Below are 27,799 nucleotides of genomic sequence, written 5' to 3' on the forward strand. Positions count from 1 at the left end.
CCCGAACCCGGCCCAGCAGGCTAGAGCGCTTCGGTGTTATGTGTGCCATGGACTCACCCCAGTAATATTGACAATAGTGAGAAAAAGGGACAGAATTTCCCTAATAAATAATTTTCCTGGCTAAAAATCACATGTAAGCTCAGAGTGTGGATACAGAGAGACATCCGGGGATGTTTATATTTCAGCTGGATCATTTTCTATCGTCGGAAATTTGAGAGTTTGATGGGATTATTGCTGTGGGCTTGGCAATTTTTAAGGCCAAAAACCGATTCGGTGTCTTTATTTTTCTTTTCCTGTTGCTTCGAGAGGCTTTGAAGGAGGGAAGACGGTTAAAAATACTCAAACCAGGTCCTCACATCGAAAACATCAAGGTAAGTTGAATATTTAAAGGTTTTTTAGGTCTATGTGGCTCAAGTTGGGATCCGGCTAGCTTTGATGGTGCAGATACTACAGTAAAGACCTTAAATAAATACGATTTGGGCTGAAAACACGGCACGTACTTTATCTTAAGAGCTATTTAGCTAAAGAGACACAAAATTGAGGAAATAAACTGACTAAGTTAAACACATTTCATACCTCGATCTGTAAAACACAGTTTGTAACGGTGGGTCAGGGAAAGCCTGTTTTCGGTATGGTTCTGGATTTGTTCTGGGTTATATATATTATAAACAATATTATATAAGATATATATTTCAGTGTTTAACAACACTAGGACATCATAAGTCTGCATCTCTAGCTGCCTGTGCCAACTTATTGCTTCAGCTCAGAGGCAGCGTGACTTTGTGCCCTGTTTCCATGGTCTGGTTCACTTCAGCAGTTTGGCAGTGGAGATATCGCATCACCAAGAGTAACACAGCATGTATGCAACACGTGAATGAATTACAACCTAACTGGCTGATTTGGTTGAACTTCAGTACAGTGGTATTAGTATAGTAAAGGTTATCCCTAAATACCTGGTTGCAGTCATAATTACCCTGGGCTTAATAAGACATTAAGCCCAAGACATCAATGAAAGTGGAAGTGGTTTCTGGATTGTAGTTACTTTGTGCACTCACTCTTTGATAAATCGATCTTGTTAAAGCCCTGGGCATCTGTGTTACTCGCATGTCTTGAACAGGTGAACTGGATTGCTGCACAGCACAGAGATCCTCATCTCTTTTATAAACTTCACACAGTGTTGCTATTGTGTATATGCATGGTTTGCAGATTTATAATATACTTAAGGTTAGTGTTTTGTACAGGTTCTGTACAATATGACATGTTCTTGACAGATGTCATGAGATGTGGGACATTTTTAGAAAAAAACACAAGATTGATTGTTTTAATGCACTTACATCGTGTTTCGGTTGGTGGTGTTTTTGTGCTATTCTAACTCGCATGTGAAATTCGCTGTTCTTGTATATAAAAGAAAAGGTTTATTCCTTTTTTTACAGGTAGTGATACTGCAGGGCCTGTCAATTCTGACAGCACGAGAAGTGGCTTGGAAAAATAGATGATATTGTTTGTGCAAGCCACACAATGCTGCATTATTAGATGTTGTGAATAGACTTTGGTAGCATCTAACTCCTTTGATGTCAGCTAATTTAACCACCTAAGACCTCAAAATCAAAGTGTTCTGCATGGGTGGATTAAAGTGCATGCAAGCCTTGGTCCATCCATTTCAGATAATGGGTTGAAATTTCATTTTGTGAGTTCACTGATCTGCTGACAGACTTTTTATGCAATGCAACATTTTAATTAGATTAGATCCAAACCTGTTATTCAAGGTCTGTTAAACATAACCAGAGGGTTTTAGTTTAGGACACAGGTTTAGTCTTCCTCTGTCTTTTTTGCCGCCTCTTGTTTTTAAACTGCACTTGTCTGGGATGGCGAGCTTCTGTTCTGTGTGTTGCTAATAATCATTTATTTTGTGTCTCAAATTCGCTGTTTTTTATTTTTTTGCAGATAGATTAGCAATATTATATGCATACATGTGTCTTGTCTGTAAACCATGCATAAAATTCAAGCTGGCACCTGTAGGCTTGTGGCAAACTCCATCCAGACATATGTAGTTAACAGACTTTGTTTTCTTTGTCTTTTCTTATTGAACTTATTAATTTTCATTAACTTATGAATGCTTATTATTTTAATGTCACTGTATAACTTTCCCCCGATCTGCTTAGTTTTTTCCTCTACTATAGGAGCCCTATTAACCATTTACTTACTTATTCATTCATTTATTTGCTTTGCGTTTGCTTTTTCCGTGTTTTTTGTGTGAACACACCACTTATCATTTTGGAATTGGTGTTTGTGACAGTAATCAGTTTTTCTGGATCTTTATTAATGGCCTGTTTTACTAACCTTTTTTCACTATTTTTCAGGGCTATGTCCTCCGCAGCCACCACTCCTCCATCAGTGGATAAAGTAGACGGATTTTCCCGGAAGTCTGTCCGGAAAGCCAAGCAGAAACGTTCCCAGAGTTCCTCACAGTTCCGCTCTCAGGGCAAACCAATCGAACTCACACCTCTTGCCCTGCTGAAAGGTGACAATTTTTTTTTACATAACTACTAAACGATCTCATAACCACTAGCTTTACAGTGACTTGGTGTTTAAAAACATGTCAAACTGCCTCAATGGCATGTGCATATGTGTTCTTGTTACATAAGTGTCTCTTATTGTCTGCTCTGACTATATGAAGAGTTTGGTTCCAAAATGCAATAAATCCATTTTGACTAATTTTGGTAAAAACCTGTTTTCTATACCAAGAAAGTGCCAAGATGAAAACCACTATTTTCTGTTACAAACTTTCACATAGCATCTTTAGGTTATAAAAACATAAAAACTTCAAATCCATAATTTGATTTTCAAAGATTTATTATAAAAACAGATTCTCCCCCCCCCACAAAATGCAATAAATCCATGAGGTTTTTTTTTTCTTCAAAATGCTATAAATCTATTAAATCAATATATACATGTGCATTCATTTTTGCAATGTTGTATATATTTAGTTGACTAGTGATAAACCGTGATTAAACACTTACTTTGTCATTTTAAGAACACATTGCTGCAGTTATACTTGGGATGTCATTGCTGAACTTTTTTGGCAGCGATCAGCTGTAATATTTTTGTTGGCTTCACGTAAAATAATGGAAAGTTTTTCATAAGATCCCATGGGGTCAATGTGTTAGCATGACAGAAGCTTGATGCTGTCGGGAGAACAAGCAACCGTCATTTTTCCGGCTCCCGAGTGCCTCTCGCGTAAATTATTAGATGTTGATGGCTTACGTTTCTATCCCGTCACAGAAAACCACCACGGGTTTATCAATGGCATCAAAGTATTATTTTGTTTTTGTTTGTTTGTTGATCACGAAGTACAAGATGAGGAAAACTAGGATTCTGTGGATTCAACGTGCCACCGCCATTGTTGTTTACAATGGATGGAATGGTGCGCTGTGATTTGTTAAGCAGATTTATTGCATTCTGCAGAAAAGGAGGAGTGGCATTTATTGCGTTTTGGGAAAAAGGGAGAAAAGATGACAGAATAACACAGCAGATACTGTATTTTGCGTAAAATTACGAGTAAAAATTACTTTTAGATACTGACCTGATACAATATATATTTTGTCAGTAACTCATTGTTTTTTTAAAAGCGTTTATTGCGTTTTGGAACCAAACTCTTCATATATTACTTCCTAATTTGGCAAATGTAGAGTTAGCTCATCTATGAATGCATGAAACGTTCAAACAGTGCTCAGCATACCTATAGTCACGTTAGCCTTGCAAAGGTTTTGTAAATCTGGTAAATGTAGATCCCCTTTCACACACCTTGTTGATTCCAGAAAATTGCCATAAAGTTGCCAGAGTGCCTTCTGTGTGAACGCAGACACATCCTGGAATTGATCCTAGGATCGCTTTTAGGATGGGGACCTAGTAACACTGCCGTAATATTCCCGCTATGTATCTGCGCTGAAGCAGAGATCGTTAAGCTAAATAGGATGGTACGCTATGCACTAGTTTATGATCGAATCATAAAGGAAAATGCAGAAGCGTGGTTTATCACAGCTTATTAGCAAAATTAAGACGCTGTGGAAAAGTCCACCACCTGCACAATTACATTATACATCTTTACAGGATCTTCTTAGGATGTGTGAGAATTAAATGGATGCACAGATTGCAAAAAAGATCCAAAATGAAACGGTTCCAGTACAAATCACAAGAAGACACATTTTTCCGTTTATCCATTTAGGAATCTGTGTATAAAAAGTGGTTAATATTAGTATGCAGTTCTCCAACATGGCAACTGTTTGGAATGTAGGGAATCAATGCTCTATAAAATCACTCTGTAAGACATGTCAGATAGGCTACATCTGAGCTTGTCTGTGCTTGTCTAGAATGACAACTAGTGGTATGCTGTTCAACTGCTGTTCTGCTCCACAGAATTCAAGTGCAGTTCTGGGAGTTTCTTTCCTCTGTATCCCAATACATATGATGCAAATAATGTACACCCTGTTATAAATGAATCACTTTCTTGTTGTGGGAGACATGAAGAGACAAAAATACAGATGCTTAGTTGAATCAAACACTGTCACCCAGTGTTTGAATGGGAGTTGTTGTGTTTGTAGTCACAAGTGAATGAAGATCGGTTCACCTCCTGTTTCACTGAGAGCAAAAGCGACCTGATCAAAGCTGAGGCTTAGGGTTTTGTATCAGTCGGCCTTGTTTTTGTGGACTGTGAGAGTGGAAATGTGGGTGTGTTTAGTCATGTGGCTTGCATCTGTCCATTGGCTTGCCTCGGTTTATTTTCTTCCCTTAGACACGTACAAACAGATGCACGCAAAGCTCTGAACTTAAAGTGTTCATTTAACAAACACAGAAATTACTTTATAAGTATACCAGACCTTAATGCATTTGTTTCCTGGGTTGCAAACGTGGTTTTAAACAGATTGACTTGTTTAGTTTGACCAAATAACCTTTGTGTCCATGTGGATGTGCAGAGCAGTCAAACAGGTTGATTTAGTATCTGGAAAGTGCTTCTGATTGGTTGTTACCAAGGTAATTGCCCTCCCACAGAGACTTTGTGGGTTTACCTCTCATCTTAAATGAGTGCAAAATTAGGGCTGTGACGATGGCAGTATTTTACCACCGCAATGTTAATGCACCAATTCACCGCGGTGGTTATAGAATGTGTGGGGGGGGGGGGGGTGCGTGTATGCATGTGCACTCGCACATTGATGCATATAGGTCTTATATATAATGCATTCATATATTGTGAAAAATAAAAATGTAAACAAGGAACAGATATAGGTTTCTTAACAAACGTGTGGGTTTCTTTTTCTGCCGGTGGGTTCTTATAACAACCTCAAGTAATGCTTAGGTTATTTAGCAACGACTGACGTTTTGGAGCGCTCAAAGCAGCACAACCACGTTTTCCATTTTATAGCCAAAGGTTCATTCTTTTTAGATAACAATCGCTCAAAACTAATACGACACAGTGACCTGGATGCTGCAAATCATTTTGACAGGTACAGTTTAATATTACACAAAATTAAATATAAATATGTTGTTTACTAACATGTCTGGGATTATATTTACAAATGATTAAATGAGTACTTGATGTAGATGGCTCAGATCCATTGCTATAGAGAATATGCTGCAGATCATTGCTCTTGGACCTAGAGAGAGCAGGTGTGATAAAGTGAAAGTGTTAGCACTCTTTAGCAATGACCTTTGCCTTCTGCAGAATGCTCTATAAGGATTATGGGAGGGAGATACCACAGGGATCAAAGCTTCTCATTCCCTGCAGGTGTCGATCAAATGTCAGAAAGATGAGTGTGTAAGTAACATAAATTACAGGTTTATTAAAGTCAATTTTACAGAAGATAGATATAGCCTAGCATTTCATCTGGGCAACCTTTACATTTAACAATTTACTTGTAATTTAACATGTGCTTACTCGGTTTTGTTATAATATACATATATGATGTTTAATATAGTTGAGATCGTTTTGTTGTTGTGTTTTTCATTAAGAAGAATAATAAACCCATCATTCAAGCAGCATTTTATGGAGGAAAAGCCGGTTGCTCTGCTTGGGACTGGCGGGTTCTGTCAGAAGTACCTGCGCACATTGACTCAAGCACTTAAACCAGCTGTTGCACTCGCATTTGCACGCAAATTCATACGCGATTTAACGCAGCGTACGCCACCACTGGATTTAAACAACAGTTGCATCTAATTCAAAAGTGAAAGTAAAATGCGCACATCTGTGCATTTATAAGCCCCTCCCACCCGGTGAAACCGGTATCACCGGGTTGGTCACGCGCTGATTTACTGGTGGGAAAATTCTGTCACCGCAACAACCCTAATGTGCATCTAATTTTTTCATTTCGATTAATCCATAGGTCTGAAGAACGAGAACTTGATTAATTTGGGGCGGAGCAATCAAAGGGGTGGGGCGTACACGTCATGGTTAAAATGAAAATATTTTTTAAATTAACAACACCCAATTAAAACTTAATTTTGGAAAAACTATGACAGCACAATGACCACATGCTAGATTATTAATGAATTATATGTTTTTTAACAGAAACCTTGTACAGGAAAAGCTGTGTGAAACTAAAGGGTTAATAAACACACACTGAAGCGTTTTCTATATGACGCAGTCTACATAACATTAAGCCTTGATACAACATAAATGTATTATACAACGTGCATATATCTGCACAAAATGCAAGACTTCAACTAAGTTTTCAACTATGTTATGTACAGAAAGTTTAACTCCCGTTGTGGATGTGCACCATAAACAGCATGCTTTTAAACACGTCCAGTCAAAGCACGAGCTTTGTAACATTAAGCAGCTTTAAGTCTTTTGCTATCATTTTAGCAATTAGCTGTGTCGTGTCGTCCTCTTACCTGTTCTCAGTCAAGATGTAACGTTAATGCTTGTGTCACTCTCTGATATCTCTTGACATTTGATGTTTAAATATAAGATGATAACCCATTTGACTTGTGACGACGCTGTACATTTTGCACCTGACTGTCTGAATTGCCGAAAATCATGGCATCCTTTAAAACCAAAGTGCCTCATTGATGTGGTTTGTGGTCTTTATCTGTTTGTTTTTGAATCGTGCATGGTAGGGATGCATAACGATTAATCGCGATTAATCTATAGCAGAATAAAAGTTTTTGTTTACATATATGTTTCTGAACTATATAATAATTACATATATATAAATATGCACACATGCATGTATAATTTTAAGAAAAAAAAATGTATATATTAAGTTTAATATATACATTTTATATAATATAAATCACACATAAATATACAAATTTATATACAGATGTAAACATTTCTTAAATGTATACATGCATGTGTGTGCATTTGATTATACAAAGTTATTATACACAGTTCATACACATATATGATGTACAAAAAAAACTTTTATTCTGCGATAGATTAATTGTGATTAATCGTTATGCATCCCTAGTGCATGGTATCGTTACTGATGTCATACGCCGGTCTGCGTGCTCTAGCTCAACACAAGGTCAAACACGCACCCAGTCTTTACTACCACAGGCGCTTGTAATGCTAACCGGACATCCAAATGCCACCATAACCACAATAAATAAACCCACATGATCATCGATGCCACATTTGAGTACTCAAGCAATCGAGTACTCGTGCCCATCCCTAGTTTTCGCAGGCTGGGTCACAATCACATTTTGTTAGTTTTCCATTTAGAGATCGGAGATTAAGATATGAAAGTAAAAAAGCAGAGAAAAAAGTAAAGTCAGCCTGCAGCAGGAGTTTTTATGAAACATTGCAGTATAATGTCTTTTGGTTATGTCCTCTATCAACTGGCATGTATCTCAGTGACCAATAGATGGCACAGTGAATTCATAACCTAAAGAGATATTCAACAGAAATGGCCTCAAGTGGCGTGTATTATGTCTTACATTTATTCCACCCTCAAATCTCTGAATATATGCCCAGCTATTTCAATCACCCAAGACACTAAACCTTTCTAGTTATTAGTTGAATTTTATTTAGAAATTTGCGGTAAGGTCTTTGTGTAGGGAAACCACATCCACTTTATCCATTACCAGATTTGGCCAGCTGATGGCCCTAAAGTACTAGATTTTACTTCCACACACACTGACAAGTTCTCAATTCCCATCATTAAGCCCCGCCCCTCTTCCTCAGGGTCTGTGCTGTGTTTTTGACCTTGCGAGCTTGAGAATTTAAAACGAGTAGGGCAGAAAATAGACACAGAGTCCATCCGAGTTTCCGTGGGCTCAGCTTGGCCCTCTGACACCTGATCTCATGGGTCTCGTTCTGGAGCTACAGCTCTTTGCACTGTACACAGATACACACACACTTGCAAACAGTCATTAATGAATTTCATTTTCAAACATTTTGGTGACTACTAACAGCTTTCCTGAAGTGATTGAGATTGATGAAGAAGAAATCCAGAGAGAGACAAAGACTTGTTTAAGTGAGTGATAATGGAGAAGAGTTGGTGTGGCATAATCTTATGTGTTTTTAGTTTCCAATCTTGTTTGGTCTTTTCTGTGTGATGGTGGTGGTTAGATGTTTTGGGGTGTAGGTGGGCACATGTGGGCCCAGCGAGGTAGCTGACACAGATCTGTCTATACTGATCTGAAGCAATGATCGCTTTTGTTCTCGAGTGCAGAATGTTCTGCATGTTAGGAGTTTGGGGACACAAACATGATGCATGACTTTTGCAGATGCCCAGTGTGTTCAGAATTAGCAGTGCTTGTGACATGTATTGGTTTTAATTAGACAGTTGAATGTACTCGTGGATTTTGGCTTGGCAGTTTCTGACTCTGCATATGGCTAAATGGCATAAACACTTTTTTTATGGAAAGAAATGCATGCGTTAATTATGTAGATGGATATGTAGTAGTCTACATGTAGTACAGTCTGTGCTGTTTACAGTTAAGCATGGGTTGTCATTGCAGACTGCATGCAGGGCTAAACATTGCATCATCCTGTTATGCTTGATGTTCTTTTAATGAATCAAATTTCTTTCTTAATCAGTCAAAAGCATCATTTGTCTTACCCACTGCAATGCTTTACTGTCTGTATCACTTAATCTGAGTTTGAGTTTGCTGCATAAAGATTCCTCCTCATTTGTTTTTTTTTTTTCGGGGAACTGAAATCTTTATAAATAGTATAGTTGGCTGTAGTGTGCATGAAATGTAAAAACATTGACAAAAAGTAGGGATTTTGCTGTCTATACAGTAGATATGTTTTGTGGCTGTCAGTGTTTATTTCACTATTTATATGTATGTGGAAATACAGTAAAGGATGTTGAAACCAACAAGGGAGAACTTTGCTTTTAAAGGTTGCTGTTGTTGTTAAAGCAAAGATTTCTGTAACTTCTGTAATGTAAGAATTCTATAATATAAACCTATATTTATTTACCTGTGGCAGGACTTGATTTAATTTGTTGTAATCAGGGTTCCCACGGGTTTTTGAATTCCTTGAAAGTTTGTGAATCTGGGGGAAATAATTCAAGGTCCTGGGAAGTTTTTGAAAATATACATACATAAATACAGGTCATTAAGTGCTTGAATCTATTTTATGCAAAAAAAATTCTGGAAAAAAAAATCCATAGTATTCCCTGTGTAGTGTAGGATAATACCATAAAATTTCTAGCCTTTCAAGCACACGTTCTTAACTGTTCTCTATAAATGCTTATATCTTCCGTATGCGAATGTTGATTCATACCAAAATGCTTTTTTGCATAGTTGGGGAACTTTTTTGCATAAAGGGAACTGTGACGATGTATCTTTAAAGGTAACACGATGTAACCTTGCTCCTACTTGAAATGTGTCCCCAGATTTAGTCCTTCAGTTTGAGGGTATTGGACCTGGAAAAACCTTGAAAGGTCCTTGAATTTGAAGTTAACTAAGAGCTGTTTACACTTGGCATTAACATGCGTTTTCGTCGATCGGATCACAAGTGGACGACGTTAATGCCAGGTGTAAACGGTGTTCAAAACGTTTTGAGCTTGTCCACTTTCGACCACTTTCAACCACATCCATCGCTTTGGAGTTGCGGAACGCACATGTGGTTGAATGTGTTCGAACAGCCACACGCGATCGCCTTCTCTCCGCCCATTTATCTAATCTGAGCTATTAAACACAAGTTTTATGTCTTTTTTGACCTCTGGCGTGAACATACATTGAACACCGCTATTTTTAGCCTTTCATTGATAAAACCAAAGCGGCTGATCTCCGTAGTTTCGTTTTGAAAGCGTGTGAAAGTTGCGCAATCCTATTTCATCAATTGCGCCGAAAACTCAGAGAAAGCTCTAACATATACATGTACAAAACACTGTGCAGCATGTTTTCTGACATAATATTAGTTTGCATCCATATAAACTCATAATTTCTCCCGCTCAGGCTTGAATGACAGCAGAGAGACTCGCCCACCGTCTCACAGACCACCCCTTCACAGTATTCAGGACAGAAGCGGTCAAAAGTGGACAAAAGAGACTGATTTAAATACCAGGTGTAAACGTAATGTGTCTCTCTCGTCCACTTGTGATCCGATCGATGAAAACACATCTTAATACCAAGTGTAAACAGCCCCTAAGGTGTGGAAACCCTGAGTAATGTTATTGTATTATAAAAAGTAACACGTGGGGCTATATTATTGTATTGTTGTGTCTGCATAAAATAAAATTTGGCTTTAAAGGTGGATATTATTACATGTGAAATATTGGGCAAAGTTTTAAAAATATGTATTGATAATTTGTAATCCCAAGGACTGAGGTTACCTTTTCTTAACAATAAATAGCGTCACTGCTGATTCTCTTTAAAATGTGGTGATAACGTGTATGTTATTGTAAGTGCAAAGTTGTGTTTATTAATACATACAGTACATTGCTTTCTCTCTTGTTTCGGGCACTGTGAAAGTCACCTGCTGATCCCACCTGTTGGAACATCGCTCACTCTCGTGCTTGCCCGCTTGCTCTCTCTCTTTTTCTCTTTTGCACTCTCTTGCACATGCTGTGCTTAATGGCTCTTTTCCATCGCATAGTAACCCACGGTTTGGTTTGGGTCAGGTCGGGTCAGCTCACCTCACTTTGGCTTGGTTAGCTTTTCCATCGAGTTTAGTAACACTTTGGAGTGGGAGGGATTGTAGGCGTCTTGTTATATTTGCACAACCTACTGCTGTGACATCACACAAGTGAGAGTGTCATTGTACATTCCAATACATTCATTTATATCTCAACCCACCACAAAATTAAATTTGACCACCACAAATAGATGTTTGCACATCGCGTTTATCACGATCTCTGTCTCACATGACAGTTTCTGTACAAACACCCGTGGCGTCGGTCGATGCGCTCCTCTGAGCCTCATTTAAGCATACATGTGGATGTGCGCGTTGCAAATGTGCTGCCACAAACTGCAAATCTGGAAAAAACTCTTATGGTGTTCCTCATCCTCAACCTGTTGATGTTTTTCATCGTTTAAAAGGAGTTTGGGAACTTACAGCAAAGCACAGATGAGTGCAGCGCAAGCTAGCATGAAGGTAAAGCTAATCTTTTACATAGTGATGACGCTTGTAGTGACGATTCTCCCAGACCAATCAGTGATCTACAGTGTTTTCGCGTCACGTTTTGGTATCAGCTCACGTCGCTTGGAACCCCAACCAATGTGGTACTAAAAAAAGTATTGGGTACTACGTACTGCACCCAGTTGAAAAGCCCCTAAAAGTAAGCTGACCCAAACCAAACCGTGGGGTACTATGCAATGGAAAAGCACCATAAGTTACTATACACACAACTTCATCCACTTCTGTGATCGGTACACACACTCTAATAGTAATCCAAGACCACCATATCATTGAAGTGGGGTTTTCCCTCTGGAGGTTTTTAAATTGTGTGTGTGTGTGTGTGTGTGTGTGTGTGTGTGTGTGTGTGTGTGTGTGTGTGTGTGTGTGTGTGTGTGTGTGTGTGTGTGTGTGTGTGTGTGTGTTATCTATACACGTGGTGTGTGTGTTATATATACACGTGGTGTGTGTGTGCGTGTTATATAGCAGATGTCGTCACCTTATATGAATGTGGCGCTGCTTCCTGGAGATCTGTTTCCCCAAAACCTTTTAATGTCTCTCCGATGAACTCTTAGGCTGCAGACCTTCTCTTTATTACCCTGCAGACTTTCTATTTAAACATCTACACCTTTTGGCTTAATCGATGGACTGACAGATTGACAAGAATAGGAAATCACAATTGGAACACAATTGGAAAATCTGGCAAAAGATTGAATCGATTGAGCCAAAATGAAGGTGAGCATAAATAGCAACCAAGCTTTAGTATTTGTCTCGATTTGGGCAGAGACAAAAACAGATGGTTTTTGCTTAAGTGGGTGTGATGGCTAGAAAATAGATCTTTGCTTTGATCTTTCCTGCATTTATGCTGCATTGTTGTCTCATTGTGGACTCATTAGATTGCTTGTTTACTTGAGCTATTAGATGTGAGGCTGTCTTTATAATAGTGTACTAAAATAGTGTAAATTTGAATCATTATTTAGCAGATATTAATTCGTCTTGAAAATATGTATTGCTTTTGTACTTGTTTTTTATGTGTTTTCAAAAAAATCAAGGAATACTTTAATATTTCCCCACCCCACCTTCCTGTTTCAGTATGAATACAGATATGAACCTTTGAGGTACCAATATGCACCGTTAAGGTATAAAAGTATACTTTAAAAAAAAAAAAAACCCAGTGACAACTTTTGTACTTTCATGGTCCTCTGCTAATACAGCCACCATTCATGCTTGCGGGGTGGTACTGGTTACATTTTCTACAGAATTAAATTTAAGGTGTATCCAAAAAGTCACTGAAGTTGTTTTTAATCACTTTTTCTAAAAAATGTTGCTCAGTTGACAACACTGCTGTGTGTGTGTTGGTGTCAGTGTTTTTCGGTGTGAGGGGCAGGGCTGACAGATGCTTTGCAGAAACGACAACGTAAACGCAACTTTAGGGATCTTGATGATGTGAGAATTAAAAAAATTCCCTCGTTTTGTAACTATGGCAGTCCTGTTAGAGAGAGGTGCTGATGTAAGATTTTACTCATCATTTTAGATTGATAATAATAATCATTTTAGAAAAGAAAAGCCTGTTCGTGGCTGTCAGTGTTGAAATTGTTGCTGGCTGCAACAAATAAGTCAATGTATGGGAAACACTTTTGAACTTTGGGATGTTTAGGTTTCTCGCCCTTCCTGTTTTGCCCAGCGGTGATTAGTCTTTACATCTGAGTCCAGTCTGCCTTCAGAGTATTCAAATGATGGAGAACATCATCTGGTCTCTGATCCTCATGCCCTTAAATCTTTCCTCATCCACCAAGACAGAGAAAGAGATAGATTGGATGTTTTGTCTCGCATGCAATTTGTTTACCAAGTTCATGCACTCCCAGAATGTATGTCCGTATCGGCTATTTTCTCAGGCAGTATTTGAGTCAGATGATGTTGGCATTGTATGTTGGAAGTACAAGTACCCTGACCATTCAACTTGGGTAAACATGTTACATTTTCTAGTTGAGAGTACTTTTGTTAGCATGCTCAATTCAGAGTTATTCCATGTAAAGTTGTTTTATGTGAAACTTATTTGTTTCCTCTTTCCTGTGTGTGTTTGCGCAGACGTCTCTCCTCAGGAGCAGCCGGAGTTGTTCCTGAAGAAACTTCAACAGTGCTGTGCTGTTTTTGACTTCATGGACACCCTGTCAGACCTGAAGATGAAAGAATACAAGCGCTCGACTCTCAACGAGCTGGTCGATTATGTCACGGTCAGCAGAGGATATCTCACAGAACAGGCCTACCCAGAGGTTGTCAAAATGGTGAGCGGACCCATATGTGCAACCACCTAAACGCACCATAATTATGAACATCAGTGTCAGTGTACATATAGGGGTGGTTTTAGGACATTTAAGTCATTTTTACAAACAAACCTAACAAAAACAATACTGGTGCGCATCTTAAGACAAAACAATGTCACTGATTTATAAAAGATGTCAGTACAAGGTGTTTTTAAAATAATGGCAGCTCAAACATGCATTTTATTCTGAGACTAGGATAAGCCATGTCTGGGAAACTATGGTCATTTAGACCCATACTTTCAAATATCAGAATCATGTCTGGCCCATTGTGCCTTCAGAACCAAAAACTGGCGACCTGAATGAGCCTTTTTTACCTGCCTTGTCATAATAGAGCTTACAGTTTGGAAAAGGTCTTGCCTATTATTAATCTTTCTCCCTCTTTTCCTCAGGTATCCTATAATATATTCCGAACTCTTCCGCCCAGTGAGAGTAATGAGTTTGACCCTGAGGAGGATGAACCAACTCTAGAGGCATCATGGCCACATTTACAGGTGTGCACATGTGTATTTACACAAAGTTGTGGTTGTTGAGAATGCTGTCAAGAGTGTGATTTTTCTCTTGCATGTGTGTTTGAATGCTGATGTTATTTGGACTGTGTAGTCGGTCCATTTTTTTCACTCCTGTCCTATTGTTTCATTTGTACACACACACACACACACACACACACACACACACACACTGTCTGACCAGCTGTGTACTTACTTTATGCATCCAGGATACCTTTAGAAATTAGCTGCATATTTTAAAGGGACACTCCACTTTTTTTTGAAAATAGGCTCATTTTCCAGCTCCTTTTAAAAAAATGTTGCGATACCACTTTTAGCATAGCTTAGCATAATTAATTGAATCTGATTCGACCATTAGCATCACACAAAAAAAATAACCAAAGAGTTTCAATATTTTTCCTATTTAAAACTTGACTCTTCTGTAGTTACATCTTGTACTAAGACTGACAGAAAATGTAAAGTTGCAATTTTTCTAGGCCGATATGACTAGGAACTATACTCTCATTCTGGCGTAATAATCAAGGACTTTGCTGCTGTAACATGGCTGCAGCAGGCGTAGTGATATTACACACTGCCCGAAAAATGTCCCGTGCCACTAAAAGTTACTAAGGGGACTATTTTCGGCCGCTGCGTGATATCATTGCACCTCCTGCAGTCATGTTACAGCAGCAAAGTCCTTGATTATTACGCCAGAATGAGAGTATAGTTCCTAGCCATATCAGCCTAGAAAATCGCAACTTTTAGTTTTCCGTCGATCTTAGTACATGATGTAACTACAGAAGAGTCAAGTTTTAAATAGGAAAAATATTGAAACTCTTTGGTTATTTTTTTAGTGTGATGCTAATGGTCTAATCAGAATCAATGGATTGTGCTAAGCTATGCTAAAAGTGGTGGCCTCAGACCCTGAGATCAGCTGAATGGATTCCAAAACGGTAAAAATCAATTGTTTAACTCTATGGGAGCTTGAAAATTAGCATATTTAAAAAAAAGTGAAATGTCCCTTTAAGGAGTATCTTCCTGGTTAAAAACTTTTCTCTTTTATTTCATTTTTTGAAAAACAAGTACGAAAGGCTAAAAACAATGACCCATCTGTTAAAAACACTTCCACACATTAGAAAAAGTGCTTTTTACAATGCCAATGAGGCGGCTCAGTGGTCGAGCCGGCTTGTTCAGATGGCCTTTCTTTTGGTTTACTCCGGGTACTCCGGTGTCCTTCCACAGGTCAAAAACATGCAGGTTAGGTGAACAAACAAACAAACAATGCCAATGGCCCCTGGTAGCAGTAGTGACATGAACTGTGACTTCAGCTGAATCTTAAACTAAGGTCCAACTGTGTGGTAAACTGACTTAATGCAATAACACAACCTTTCTCTCTCTTTCTCAGCTGGTGTACGAGTTCTTCATTCGTTTTTTGGAGAGTCAGGAGTTTCAACCCAGCATTGCCAAAAAGTACATAGACCAGAAATTTGTCTTACAGGTGAGCAACGCATCTTGCACAAAAACGCATTTGTTCATTCCTCCTCATTCCCTTGTGTTTCACAACTTTTTGTCTTGTTTTCCTCATTATTTTTGCTCTTTCTGTATGTTTTTCCATCAGCTATTGGAGTTGTTTGACAGCGAGGACCCACGGGAGAGAGATTACCTAAAGACAGTCCTACACAGAATCTACGGCAAATTCCTGGGACTGAGAGCTTTTATACGAAAACAGATAAATAATATTTTTCTACGGTGAGGGATCATCTTACACTTTGATATTAAATGACCCTTGACATGATTTTTGCATGTGCAAGCAGTCAACTCTCTCTCTCTCTCTTTTATATTCCTAGTTTTGTTTATGAAACTGAGCACTTCAACGGGGTTGCAGAATTGTTGGAGATTTTGGGCAGGTGAGTTGTACTGTTTTATTTTAGCTCTTATATTTTCATATTTATTATATTTTTGGGAGTGTTTGTTATTTTAAGAGTGCAGTTAATCTTAGATTTTTCTTGCATAATTGGAACATTGCTATTCATCGTATGTATGAGTTGGTCGATTACATCATTGTGTTTCAAACCCATATGGTGTTCTGTCTTTCAAGCACAAAACGAGATATTTAAGTATTTTCATGCTGTTCTTCTCTATGAAGGATGTCACAGTCCAAAAGCAAGATTCAAGCTGTGTAGATTCCCAGAATGCTCTTAGTAAACACTGTCTCTTTTTTGTTTCCTGTCAGCATCATCAATGGCTTCGCTCTGCCACTGAAGGCTGAACATAAACAGTTTTTGGTGAAAGTTTTGATTCCTCTTCACACCGTCAGGAGCCTCTCGCTTTTCCACGCACAGGTAATGGAGTGTTTGTATTTGTGTGTTTCAGTATTAAAAGAAGTTTTGTGTTTTGACTTCCAGAAAAAGTTTACATCTATATGTATAGTAAAGTTGTGTTTGTGGTTTTCGCAGCTGGCCTATTGTATTGTACAGTTCCTAGAGAAAGACCCAGCGTTAACAGAACCGGTAAGTACCCTAAACATCCTTATGGCCCTGGTATATTTAGCTTGATAGTCATATTCAGTCTTTCATATTCAGATTCTCTTTCATTTAGTCTCTGATGTTTCATCTTTCTAACAGGTCATCAGAGGTCTGCTAAAGTTCTGGCCTAAAACTTGCAGTCAGAAAGAGGTGAGATGAAATCCTTTTTGCTTTTTATAGAGATCTCAGCATGAGGTTGATCAGTCATGATTTCAGAATAATAGAAGTACTGATGATGGCTCAGGATGCACTGCTGTCTTTTGTGTCCGACTCTGATTCATGTCTTCATTTATACGTGTGTAGGTCATGTTCCTCGGAGAGCTGGAGGAGATTCTGGATGTGATTGAGCCTACGCAGTTTGTAAAAATCCAGGACCCTCTCTTCAAACAGATCTCTAGATGTGTCTCCAGCCCTCATTTTCAGGTCTGCACAAACCAGTCTGATGGTCTTGAGATCATCTCAACTCGAAATTATAAAAAATATGAAAAATCAAAGCTTTGAATTTGAATAATGTTAATTTTTAGTTTTTGATTTACAAGAATTAAAGGGACACTCCATTTTTTTTGAAAATATGCTCATTTTCCAGAGTTAAACATTTGATTTTTTCCGTTTTGGAATCCATTCAGCTGATCTCCGGGTCTGGCGGTACCACTTTTAGCAAAGCTTAGCATAATCCATTGAATCTGATTAGACCATTAGCATCGCGCTAAAAATAACCAAAGAGTTTTGATATTTTTCCTTTTTAAAACTTGACTCTTCTGTAGTTAGTTTGTGTACTAAGACCGACTGATCATTTAAAGTTGCAATTTTCTAGGCAGATATGGCTAGGAACTATACTTGCGCAGCAGCCAAAAATGTCCCCTTGATAACTTTCAATAGCAGGGGACTATTTTCAGGCACTGCGTAATATCATTTAATTTTCAGTCAGTCTTTGTTTACAATGTAACTACAAAAGAGTCAAGTTTTAAATAAGAAATTTATATTAGCACAATGCTAATGGTCTAATCAGATTCAATGGATTATGCTAAGCTATGCTAAAAGTGATACCGCCAGACCCGGAGATCAGCCAAATGGATTCCAAAACGGTCAAAATAAAATGTTTTACTCTAGAGGAGCTGGAAAATGAGCCTATTTTCAAAAGAAGTGAAGTGTCCCTTTAAGTATAAATGAATTAAAGGCATCTATTAACTCTTTCCTTGCCAGCGTTTTTTTTTTTCACGAAAGTTAAATGCCTTCCAAAAAATGCTCTTCTTTAAATTTATAAACATACACATAGATTTAACATACATGACCTTTAGTGGATGCTTTTTTGTTGAGTAAGAGCGCCACCTGATGAATAATAGCAGGAATATGGTTACCATAAAAACTCGTCATTGGCAGGGAAGCGTTTTCTCTTAATTGGCGAGATAACTCGTCAGTGGTGGGGAAGAGTTAATGATGGGATAAATTTGGATGAAGTGGCAGATCTGATGTATTTGTGTGTGTATGTGTGTACAGGTGGCTGAGAGAGCCCTGTACTACTGGAATAATGAGTACATTATGAGTCTGATTGAGGAAAACTCCAACGTGATACTTCCTATAATGTTCACCAGTCTGTACCGGATCTCCAAAGAGCACTGGAACCCGTGAGTCAAACACACACACATCAGATAATTCATATATTTGTAAGGGATAATGTAGAGGCAGCCGATTTTTATCGCAGAATACCTCTCGTGCACACGTTAATAGGCGTTTTTTTTTAAGTGGAGGGGCGGTTCTTTTAAAACATTCGGGAAAATCTTCCAATATACCTTTTAAGGGGCTTATTTCGACTGACTGCTTGTACATTATCCTGCTTAGTACATGGCTTTTAACCTCATAAGTAAGGTAAGGAACATTAAATATTGTATTTGATATATTTCATTTGCTCATTTTGAACAAATGCAGACCTTCGTTTACTTTTGGTTTTAAAAAGAGATAAGACTTCAAATGTCACAAACACCCTATTTGGTTTAATCATTTGAAAATATTATGTCATGTATGTTATTAAAAGACATATTTATATTTAATTTATCTGTAATATTAAACCATACCCGTCAAAATTATTTGCAGCCTCCGCATTACCGTGTGTTATTAGTTTTAAATGGTTATCTGGGAATAATGTTGCGACTGGCCAATTAGAATCAAGCATTCCAACAAGCTATGTAATAAAAATTATTAACATTAGCTTTCAATCTACAATGAATATTGCAATCTGATCTGAAAGCATTCAGTTTAAGTGTCATGATTGTGGATTTGATTTTTTTTTCTTTGTCTGTTTTCAGGGCCATAGTAGCTTTAGTCTATAATGTTCTGAAAGCCTTCATGGAAATGAACAGCACTTTGTTCGATGAACTCACATCCACTTACAAGTCAGATCGTCAGAGGTGAGACGAATGTGCACACATACAGTACAATCCAGGTCGGACATTATTTGCTTTGCATCATGTGTCATCGCTTTCCCCTAAAGTGTGCTTACTAATTTATATTTGTGCTGGAGTTATATTTACATAGCTATATAATTAAACTTTTTAAAAAATATATAAATTATAAGCCAAATCTGTTTTTAAAAGGTGCAATGTGTAACTTTTAGTGCTGCCTCACGATTAGGTGGGTGTATTGTGTATAATAATTATGTAAAATATGCGCACATACACAAACACGCATGTATCTAATTATGAAACATTTGCATGTGTATATATATGTTTATATTTATATATATAATTTATATTATTTATAATTATAAATGTTTATTATATAAAAAAATTCTAAAAATTATACATGTATGTGTGTGTATTTTATATATACATAATTATTATATACAGTACATAGACATTATTATTATTATTATTATTATTACGTAAACAAAAACTTTTATTCTGCAAACGATTAGTCGCGACTAATCGTGAGGCAGCACTAGTAACTTTAAGAAGTATCACTTGACAGAAATGCAATATAATATACATAACTATATTATTAGTGGTGTATAAAGACCTTATATGATGAACCTTATTGTTTTTATTACCTTAGAATGAGCCGTTTTTATCTATATACACTTGGGTCTCCTTACATGTCAGTCGTCATTTTGCTCTGCCATGTTTTACCATCTTATCTTGATTACTAATGGCTGTACCAGACATACATTCTAATCCTTGAATTATCTGTTTAAATTTCTTTAATAACCTCAGGGAGAAGAAAAAAGAGAAGGAGAGAGAGGAGCTGTGGAAGAAGCTGGAGGATCTGGAGTTAAAGCGAAGCCTCCAGAGCGACGGCATTATTCCCACTTAACGACGCGCCTCCTCCGGAACGCTTTCCCCAACGCCTCCACCACACGCTCGGAACGTTGGCCTTTATTTTCCTTTCTGTATTCGTGCGACTTACTTTACTGTAGATTCACCTCGTCAGTCTCATTATTTCAAAGCACTGTAAATATCTTTATTTTATCCTCTCTTTTTTTTCCCCGTTAAAATATAATGCCGATAAAGAACGTGACTAGAAAACAAAAAATAAAATAAGCAAAAAAAGAAACCCGCACCGGAGGGGGACTTTGAACGGGACAGTTGGACTGAATAAAACCACTGCTGTGGAGAAGAACATTAAACGGAGAATTTCAGCCCACCGATCTGACATACCTCACCAATCTCTACAGAACAACACCAGCCCAATTCTTTCTCTCGCTTTCCTCCCCTCTTTATACCCCCATTTGCCACCTGGATGTCCTGTATTAGAAAGATGAATGGTCTCACCCCTGGCCTTTTACCCCAGTGCTACGGATCATTCGTTACGATCTGGATAAATGCAGCAGGTCTGGATTGCAGACTTCTCAGTGGGGACACTATGCAGTAACCTGCAGAGAACTGGAAGTGGACACAGAAACACAACACCAGCTCACGTTCATGTTGTTTTTTCCCTTTATGTTCTTTTTCTGGTTCACACTCATTTGGACTCTCTAGCACCAGTCCGGTACTGGTACCAGTGACACACGCATACACACACACACACACACCTGAGGGAGGTATCCAGAATTCCAGCACCAACCCGGAGATGTTTGTCATGAGAAATTGAACTGCACGCTCACACACGTATTCTGCATCGGGTGTGTGGGGGAGTTTCTTACAGTGTTAAGTACCTGTATGCTGTATCCGAATGCAGTACTTTGATACTCTGTATCTAGTAGAACCTTTAGCGTATTTTTTTCTTTAGGAGAGTCCAGTATATGATGAGGAAAGATTGAACACACCGCCTCTTGGGATTTAGTTTTCTTTCTTTCTTTCTTGGGTTTCACTTCTAATTTGTTTTGGGTTTATTTTTTGTCTAGAATTGGATTTGTTTTGACCAAGTGGAATTTGTTCTCCCTTCGTTTTTTACTTAGTTGCTGATTGGGGGGGAGTGAGAGGGGAATTCTGGGATTGTGGAGGACTGATGCTGTGGTGAGCTTTGTCAGAATGAACCTGTGCTTTAGATAGTCCCAGACGTCAACAGTTGCAAAAGTTAAAAAGGGTCGGAGAAATACAAATGTTTAATTATTTTAAAAAATAAAGAGATATTAAATTAAACCTGTTTTGTGATAAAGATGAAATGCACATTTGCTTTGTTTTCGAAGTGTTTGTGGGTGACTTCATAAGGGTTAAAGGGATAGTTCACTTTAAAATAAAAATTCTGCCATCATTTACTCATCCTCATGTTGTTCTAAACCTGTATGAATTTTTTTCTGATGAACACAAAAGAAGATATTTTGAGAAATGATGGTAAACACGCAGCATATAGTGTCCATTGACTTCCATAGTAGGAAAAAAATATTTTGAAAGTATTGTGATAAACGATGAAAATATTTGGATAAATGATGGTAAGCACACAGTTGAAGGTACCCATTTAAATTCCATCATTTTTTTATTCCTACTATAGAAGTCAATGGTCACTATCTACTGTGTGTTTGCCATAATTTCTCAAAATATCTTCTTTTGTGTTCATCAGAAAAAAGAAATTCATACAGGTTTAGAACAACATGAGGATGAGTAAATTATGACAGAATTTTCATTTTAAAGTGAACTATCCCTTTAAAACATAGTGCATCACTGAATCCCAAATTTGTTGGATGAGTTAAAGGATTAGTAAATTTTCTTTAAAAAAATCCAGATAATTTACTCACAACCTTGTCATCCAAAATGTTGATGTCTTTCTTTGTTCAGTCGTGAAGAAATTATGTTTTTGAGGAAAACATTTCTGAATTTATCTCATTTTAATGGACTTAAATGGACCCCAACACTTAACACTTAACTCAACACTTAACAGTTTTTTCAACAGAGTTTCAGAGGACTCTAAACTATCCCAAACAAGGCATAAGGGTCTTATCTAGCGAAACGATTGTCATTTTTGACAAGAAAAATAAAAACTATGCACTTTTAAACCACAACTTCTCTTGTAGAGTCCTTTGAAACTCAGTTGAAAAACTGTTAAGTGTTGGGTTTCATTAAAATGAGAAAAATCCTGGAATGTTTTCCTCAAAAAACATAATTTCCTCTCAACTGAACAAAGAAAGACATCAACATTTTGGATGACATGGTGGTGAGTAAATTATCTGGATTTCTTTTAAGAAAATGAACTAATCCTTAAAGGTGCTGTTCACCCAAACATTAACTTTGTGTTTACTCATCCTCATGTCGTTCCAAATGGTGTGAATTATTGAAATATCAATGGCATTTTTCTATTTAATAAAAGTGAATAAGAACAGGGTCTGTAAAGATTACAAAGCACTGTTTCGGCGTGAGAATTTGAAATATTTTAAGTCATATACGGGCAGTTTCCCAGACATGGTTTAGATTAATCCAGGACTAGGCCTTAATTATATTGGGATATTTAAGTAGTTTTTACCAACATACCTTACAAAAAAAAACAATGGCACTGATATATGTTAAAATATATTAAAATTAAAGCAACTCATACATGCATTTTACACTGTCAGAAATAAAGGTACAAAACTGTACATTTTCTGTCACTGGGGCTGTACCCTAAGTTTCTGTTTGGTACCTTTGCAGGAATACAAAACAGAATACAATTTTTGGTAGATTACTGTACCTTAAGGACCTACATTGTTAGAAAAAAAGTCAAAATATGTATCCCAGCTGTCAGTGGGGCAGCACCCTTAAAAAGGTAATTGTATGGACCATTAGGTACAGATATGTAAACATTTAGTACCAATATGTACGTATATGTATTTTTGAGGTACTAATAAGCTCTCTTTGGTCCCAGTATGTACCTCTGAGGTACTATAATGAAATCCTTAGGTGCAAAGCTGTACTTTTTGAAAGGGACAGCCCCAGTGACAGAAAATGTACAGTTTTGTACCTTTATTTCTGACAGTGTAGTCTGGGACTAGTATAAGCCCTGTCCAGGAAACCGCCCCATAGTGATAACCTTTGAAATCTCATGAATTTACAGAACAGCCAACCAGTACCAAATATTACCACCAAAGGGCAGCAGAGCTTAAAAAATCCTTACAAACCACCACAAAAAAGCTGGGTTATTTTTAACCCATTGTTGGGTCACAATGGGATCAACCCAACCCGTTAAATTAACCTTGAAAATGTTTATATTTGACCCACCAATGGGTTAAAATAACCCAGAATGTTTTAAAATCCATCTAATGTTACTTGCAAATGTAATGTCTTTTGTGGAGAATCCTGGATGTATTTTTCCAATAACTTGCATGTAGTATTTTTAAAACAGGTCACCCTTTTTTTTTTTGAGAATTTGAAAGGATTTTTCCAAAGCAAATTAAAGGTGTTAAAGATAATATTTGAATCTGGCAGGTATATAAGTATTCAAGTGTTAGGCTTTATTTTCTTATTCTGAACAGTATACAGCACCTTGTCAGATTTTTGGAGAGAGCGAAAAGGATGTAAAAGGCATGGATGACAAATAAGATGACACATCTAGTGTATTGTCCTTAACTTAACACAACTCAAAATCAACACGAAATGACACATACATTAAAAAATTAAAATTAACACATCATATGGCTTTAAATCCAACCTTATGTGTTAAATACTCCCCGGTGTAAGTTTTATTTGGGAAGATTATCCTGAGCCTTGTTACAGCTGGCACCACGATATGTTACTGTGTGATCTATGTGATGTATTTACTGAGCTAAAGAGTTATGTGTGGTAGGTGCATCCATGTGCTCCCCATTTCCCTGTTTCTCGGGCACATTCAGCTGTTATTAATTCACATTTTATTTTCATAATAAGCAGATTATGAAAAAAGAGCACTTTACTCTGAAAAAGAAATAGACATACACTGTTATTGTGTCTGTATATTACACTAGTAAACATTTGAAGTGGATCCAAACTTTTCCTAAAAGTTGTCTTAAAATTTTGAACAATACCCGTTTTTGTCTTAGGACAACTTTGATGAACTTTTTTGATCCACTTAAAGGGATAGTTCACTTTAAAATGAAAGTTCTGTCATCATTTACTCATCCTCATGTTGTTGTAAACCTGTATGAATTTCTTTTTTTCTGATGAACACAAAATAAGATATTTTGAGAAATGATGGTAAATGCACAGCAGATAGTGACCATAGACTTCCATAGTAGGAATAAAAAAATTATGATGGAATTTAATGGGTACCGTCAACTGTGTGCTTACCATCATTTATCAAAATATTTTCTTCATCATTTATCACAATACTTCCAAAATATTTTTTTCCTACTATGGAAGTCAATGGACACTATATGCTGTGTGTTTACCATCATTTCTCAAAATATCTTCTTTTGTGTTCATCAGAAAAAAGAAATTAATACAGGTTTAGAACAACATGAGGATGAGTAAATGATGACAGAATTTTTATTTTAAAGTGAACTATCCATTTAAAATGTTGACTAGTGTAGTTAATGCTATGTTTGCCAAAACTTACAAAGTTCCTAATCCAGAAGTGTGTGTTTTGGCATCACAGAACTGGCTATTATCTCATTTACTTGGATATTCATATAAATTCACGTGCGTCAGATATAAATTTATGAAATAGTACCAAATTTAGACAGTCGTATTAAAAACCAATTCACTTTAAATAAACATTGTGTACAATGTCATGTTCATTTTTCTTATTTGACATGTTAAATCTGTTACGTTTCTCACTTTTAGGTTAACACACTAAAAACAAACGGTGCTAAATAGCACTTAAAGTGGTTCACTGGCTCTTAATCATAGGGGAACCATATATAGCACCTATAGTTTAGATCCATATCTGGTGCTGGTGCTGTTTCCCCCCCGGATGGTTCTTCATAGGTGCTATATAGCACTAAAAATGGTTCCCCTATATGATTACGAGGTTTTAGTGCTATTTAGCACAATTTTTTTGAGTAGTATCAAAATTGACTGTGTATTTTAGAAACGAGTCCTCATATTTAGGTCAAAAATGTCAAACAGTCCTTGTTTTCACCTGCTGTTTCAAGAGTATGAAATTGCTGCATTTTTCTTCAAAATTACCAATTCAACCACCCCCTTACCCTGGTTGTGTTTTGTTAAATGTTCTCAACCCAGTTTTACCCCCATTATGTAAGGGTTTCTCTAGTTTATAGTGTCACAGTGGTGAGGCCAGACATTTTAAACTGAGTGCACCTTGGTGAGGGTGTACCTCAATACCTAGCCTACTCTTAAAGGGATAGTTCACCCAAAAATGAAAATGTATCATTTACTCACTCTCGTGTTGTTACAAATCTGTATAAATTTCTTTGTTCTGATGAACACAAAGAAATATATTTTAAGAATTGTTTGTAACCACATGGTTCATAAGCACCATTCATTTCCATAGTATTCTTTTTTCCTTATACACCAACATAAAATAATATGAAAAAGATTTTTTCCTCATATAAATCCTAAATAAGTCTTCAGTACCACAGGTATATTTGTAGCATAAGCCAAAAACACATTGTATGGGTCAAAGATTTTGATATTTCTTTTTTTTATATCATTAGGATATTATGTAAAGAGTTCCATGAAGATATTTTGTAAATTTTTTCCAATAGATATAACAAAACTTTATTTTTGTGAGTGTAGTTGCAGAACTTAATTTGGACAACATTAAAGGTGATTTTTTTGCACCCTCAGATTACAAATTTTCAAATAGGTATCTCGGAATTCAGCAACTGAAAGCTTAGGTATTGATGATGATCAGATGATGTATAAATCTTTTTTTTTTTTAAATGTGGTCCAGGGTCATATATAACTGGTTGCATGGTGTCCATGATCAAAACTGTGATCCAGCAGTTATAAACACTTCCTTCAGTGTATTTTATAATGCAAATGTAGGACATGTTTCTGGATCAACATCTTTTTTTTATCTTGTAGTCCTAGAACTTACTTTTAAACAAACACTCCTGACCCTAACTCTTACCATCAAATCTTATTTGACAGGGCTGTTGTTTCAGGACCAACAATAATGTAGACATGAAATGATGGTGAAGCTGTTCCTTAACAGGTAAATAAAAGGTTTTCTTGCATTATTCATTAGATTCTTTTAATGCGGTCCTACCCTATCCAGCAGAAAGCAAATTTAGTTGCCTCTCACTTTTAATCTCTCTAAATCCAGATTATTTTTCTTCTTGTTGCTATTGTTTACCTTAATGTCCTCATTTTGTGTGCACATTTTATGTCTACAAAGGGCTTCTGTAAATTTTAGATGCATGGGTGAATTTACTAGAAAGCAGGGGGTTTAAAGTGAATTTTTGTTGAATGGTTCACTGCATTGCTTAATTATTTAAACATCCCATTTTCCATGCATCACATGGACACAGTCCGGAGCATTGCAGGACAATCTGTATTGTTGCAGCTTGTGTAATGACTTAACACTTATGCATACTGTACTGTAAATCAATGAATTTAAAACAAAATCTGTATTGCTCTGTTTTAATTTTATTGTAAAGGTAACTGCGGATAGCCTTAACATCTACCAAAACCCTCTCCAGAGTCCTGGAGAGGCCATGCCTCAAAGTTTTCTGATTGGCTCAACAAAAGATTGTGACAGCCGGCGTGATTTCAGTAATATTAGTCTGATAATGGTACTTTAAGTGGGTTGTGTTTTTCTGGGTGTCTTCAGTATTTTAATATGTTTGTCTGAATGAAATATGGTGATGTACACAGCCAGATCCACCCACAGCTGTTCCTGAAATAAAATGCACAACACGGCCCCACACACATATTCTCTCTGTTCTTGTTTTTCTTAAGATAATTTTCTATATTTTTTATGTTATCTTTCATTTTTTGTTTCCTGTTCTTTGAACCTTCACTAAAGCTGTTATGTACATCATACATCATTTGTGATGTCATGTGGTAAAAACACTTTTTATTAATTTGATAAAACATTGCACTGGGGAAACATTTTAATGGTCTTCTTATAGGTCTTCTTATATTGGCTAAAACAAAAGAGTCTTCCCTTCATTAGACTTACATAACCCTCGCGGTGACAAAGTGTTTGGGGGTCATGAATCTTGCATGTGCTTCTAAAACAGACGCATTTTTTGGAAAATCCGTGTCCCATATACAAGCAAGTCATTCACAATGCAGCGCTGCTGCTGGAGGGTCGTGTCCTGGAGAGTTTCACTTGAAAACTAATCAAACACCCCTGCCTGTAATTTTCATTTGATCCTGAAGACCTTGGCTTGTTAATTTGCTTTAAATTGAAGGTTGAGCTCAACTCTACACTACAGTGGACCTCTATGGTCTATTTCTTTATAACATCATACCCTTCACAGCTTCATACTTCAACATTTATGCTGCATCACAGCATGTTATCAGGTTTTTTATTGGCTTAATAGATGCATTATTGATGTGTTGGAATTAACTCGGGATCAATGTATTTTTCAAGCTGTTTGCTTGCAGT

At 37.0% G+C, this 27,799-nt stretch overlaps 1 protein-coding gene across 3 annotated transcripts; it reads left to right on the forward strand.

Moving 5' to 3' along the window:
• Window positions 1-19: 19 nt before the first annotated feature.
• ppp2r5eb (protein phosphatase 2, regulatory subunit B', epsilon isoform b) lies at window positions 20-21,477 on the forward strand. Of its 3 annotated transcripts, XM_065296289.1 has the most exons (14): window positions 20-371; window positions 2,361-2,521; window positions 13,658-13,854; window positions 14,283-14,384; window positions 15,784-15,876; window positions 15,997-16,127; window positions 16,226-16,285; window positions 16,612-16,720; window positions 16,835-16,888; window positions 17,003-17,053; window positions 17,207-17,326; window positions 18,401-18,528; window positions 19,207-19,308; window positions 20,110-21,477. In XM_065296289.1, exons 2-14 carry the CDS (start codon window positions 2,365-2,367, stop codon window positions 20,207-20,209), a joined length of 1,404 nt encoding a protein of 467 aa, XP_065152361.1. In that variant the 5' UTR covers window positions 20-371; window positions 2,361-2,364; the 3' UTR covers window positions 20,210-21,477. The 3 variants fall into 3 exon arrangements, with proteins under 3 accessions (XP_065152361.1, XP_065152363.1, XP_065152362.1); XM_065296291.2 differs by lacking the exons at window positions 20-371; window positions 2,361-2,521 and adding an exon at window positions 8,302-8,474; XM_065296290.2 differs by lacking the exons at window positions 20-371; window positions 2,361-2,521 and adding an exon at window positions 12,115-12,304.
• Window positions 21,478-27,799: the final 6,322 nt, after the last annotated feature.

The sequence above is a fragment of the Paramisgurnus dabryanus genome, chromosome 20, assembly GCF_030506205.2.
Source record: "Paramisgurnus dabryanus chromosome 20, PD_genome_1.1, whole genome shotgun sequence".
NCBI classification, from domain to species: Eukaryota; Metazoa; Chordata; class Actinopteri; order Cypriniformes; family Cobitidae; genus Paramisgurnus; species Paramisgurnus dabryanus.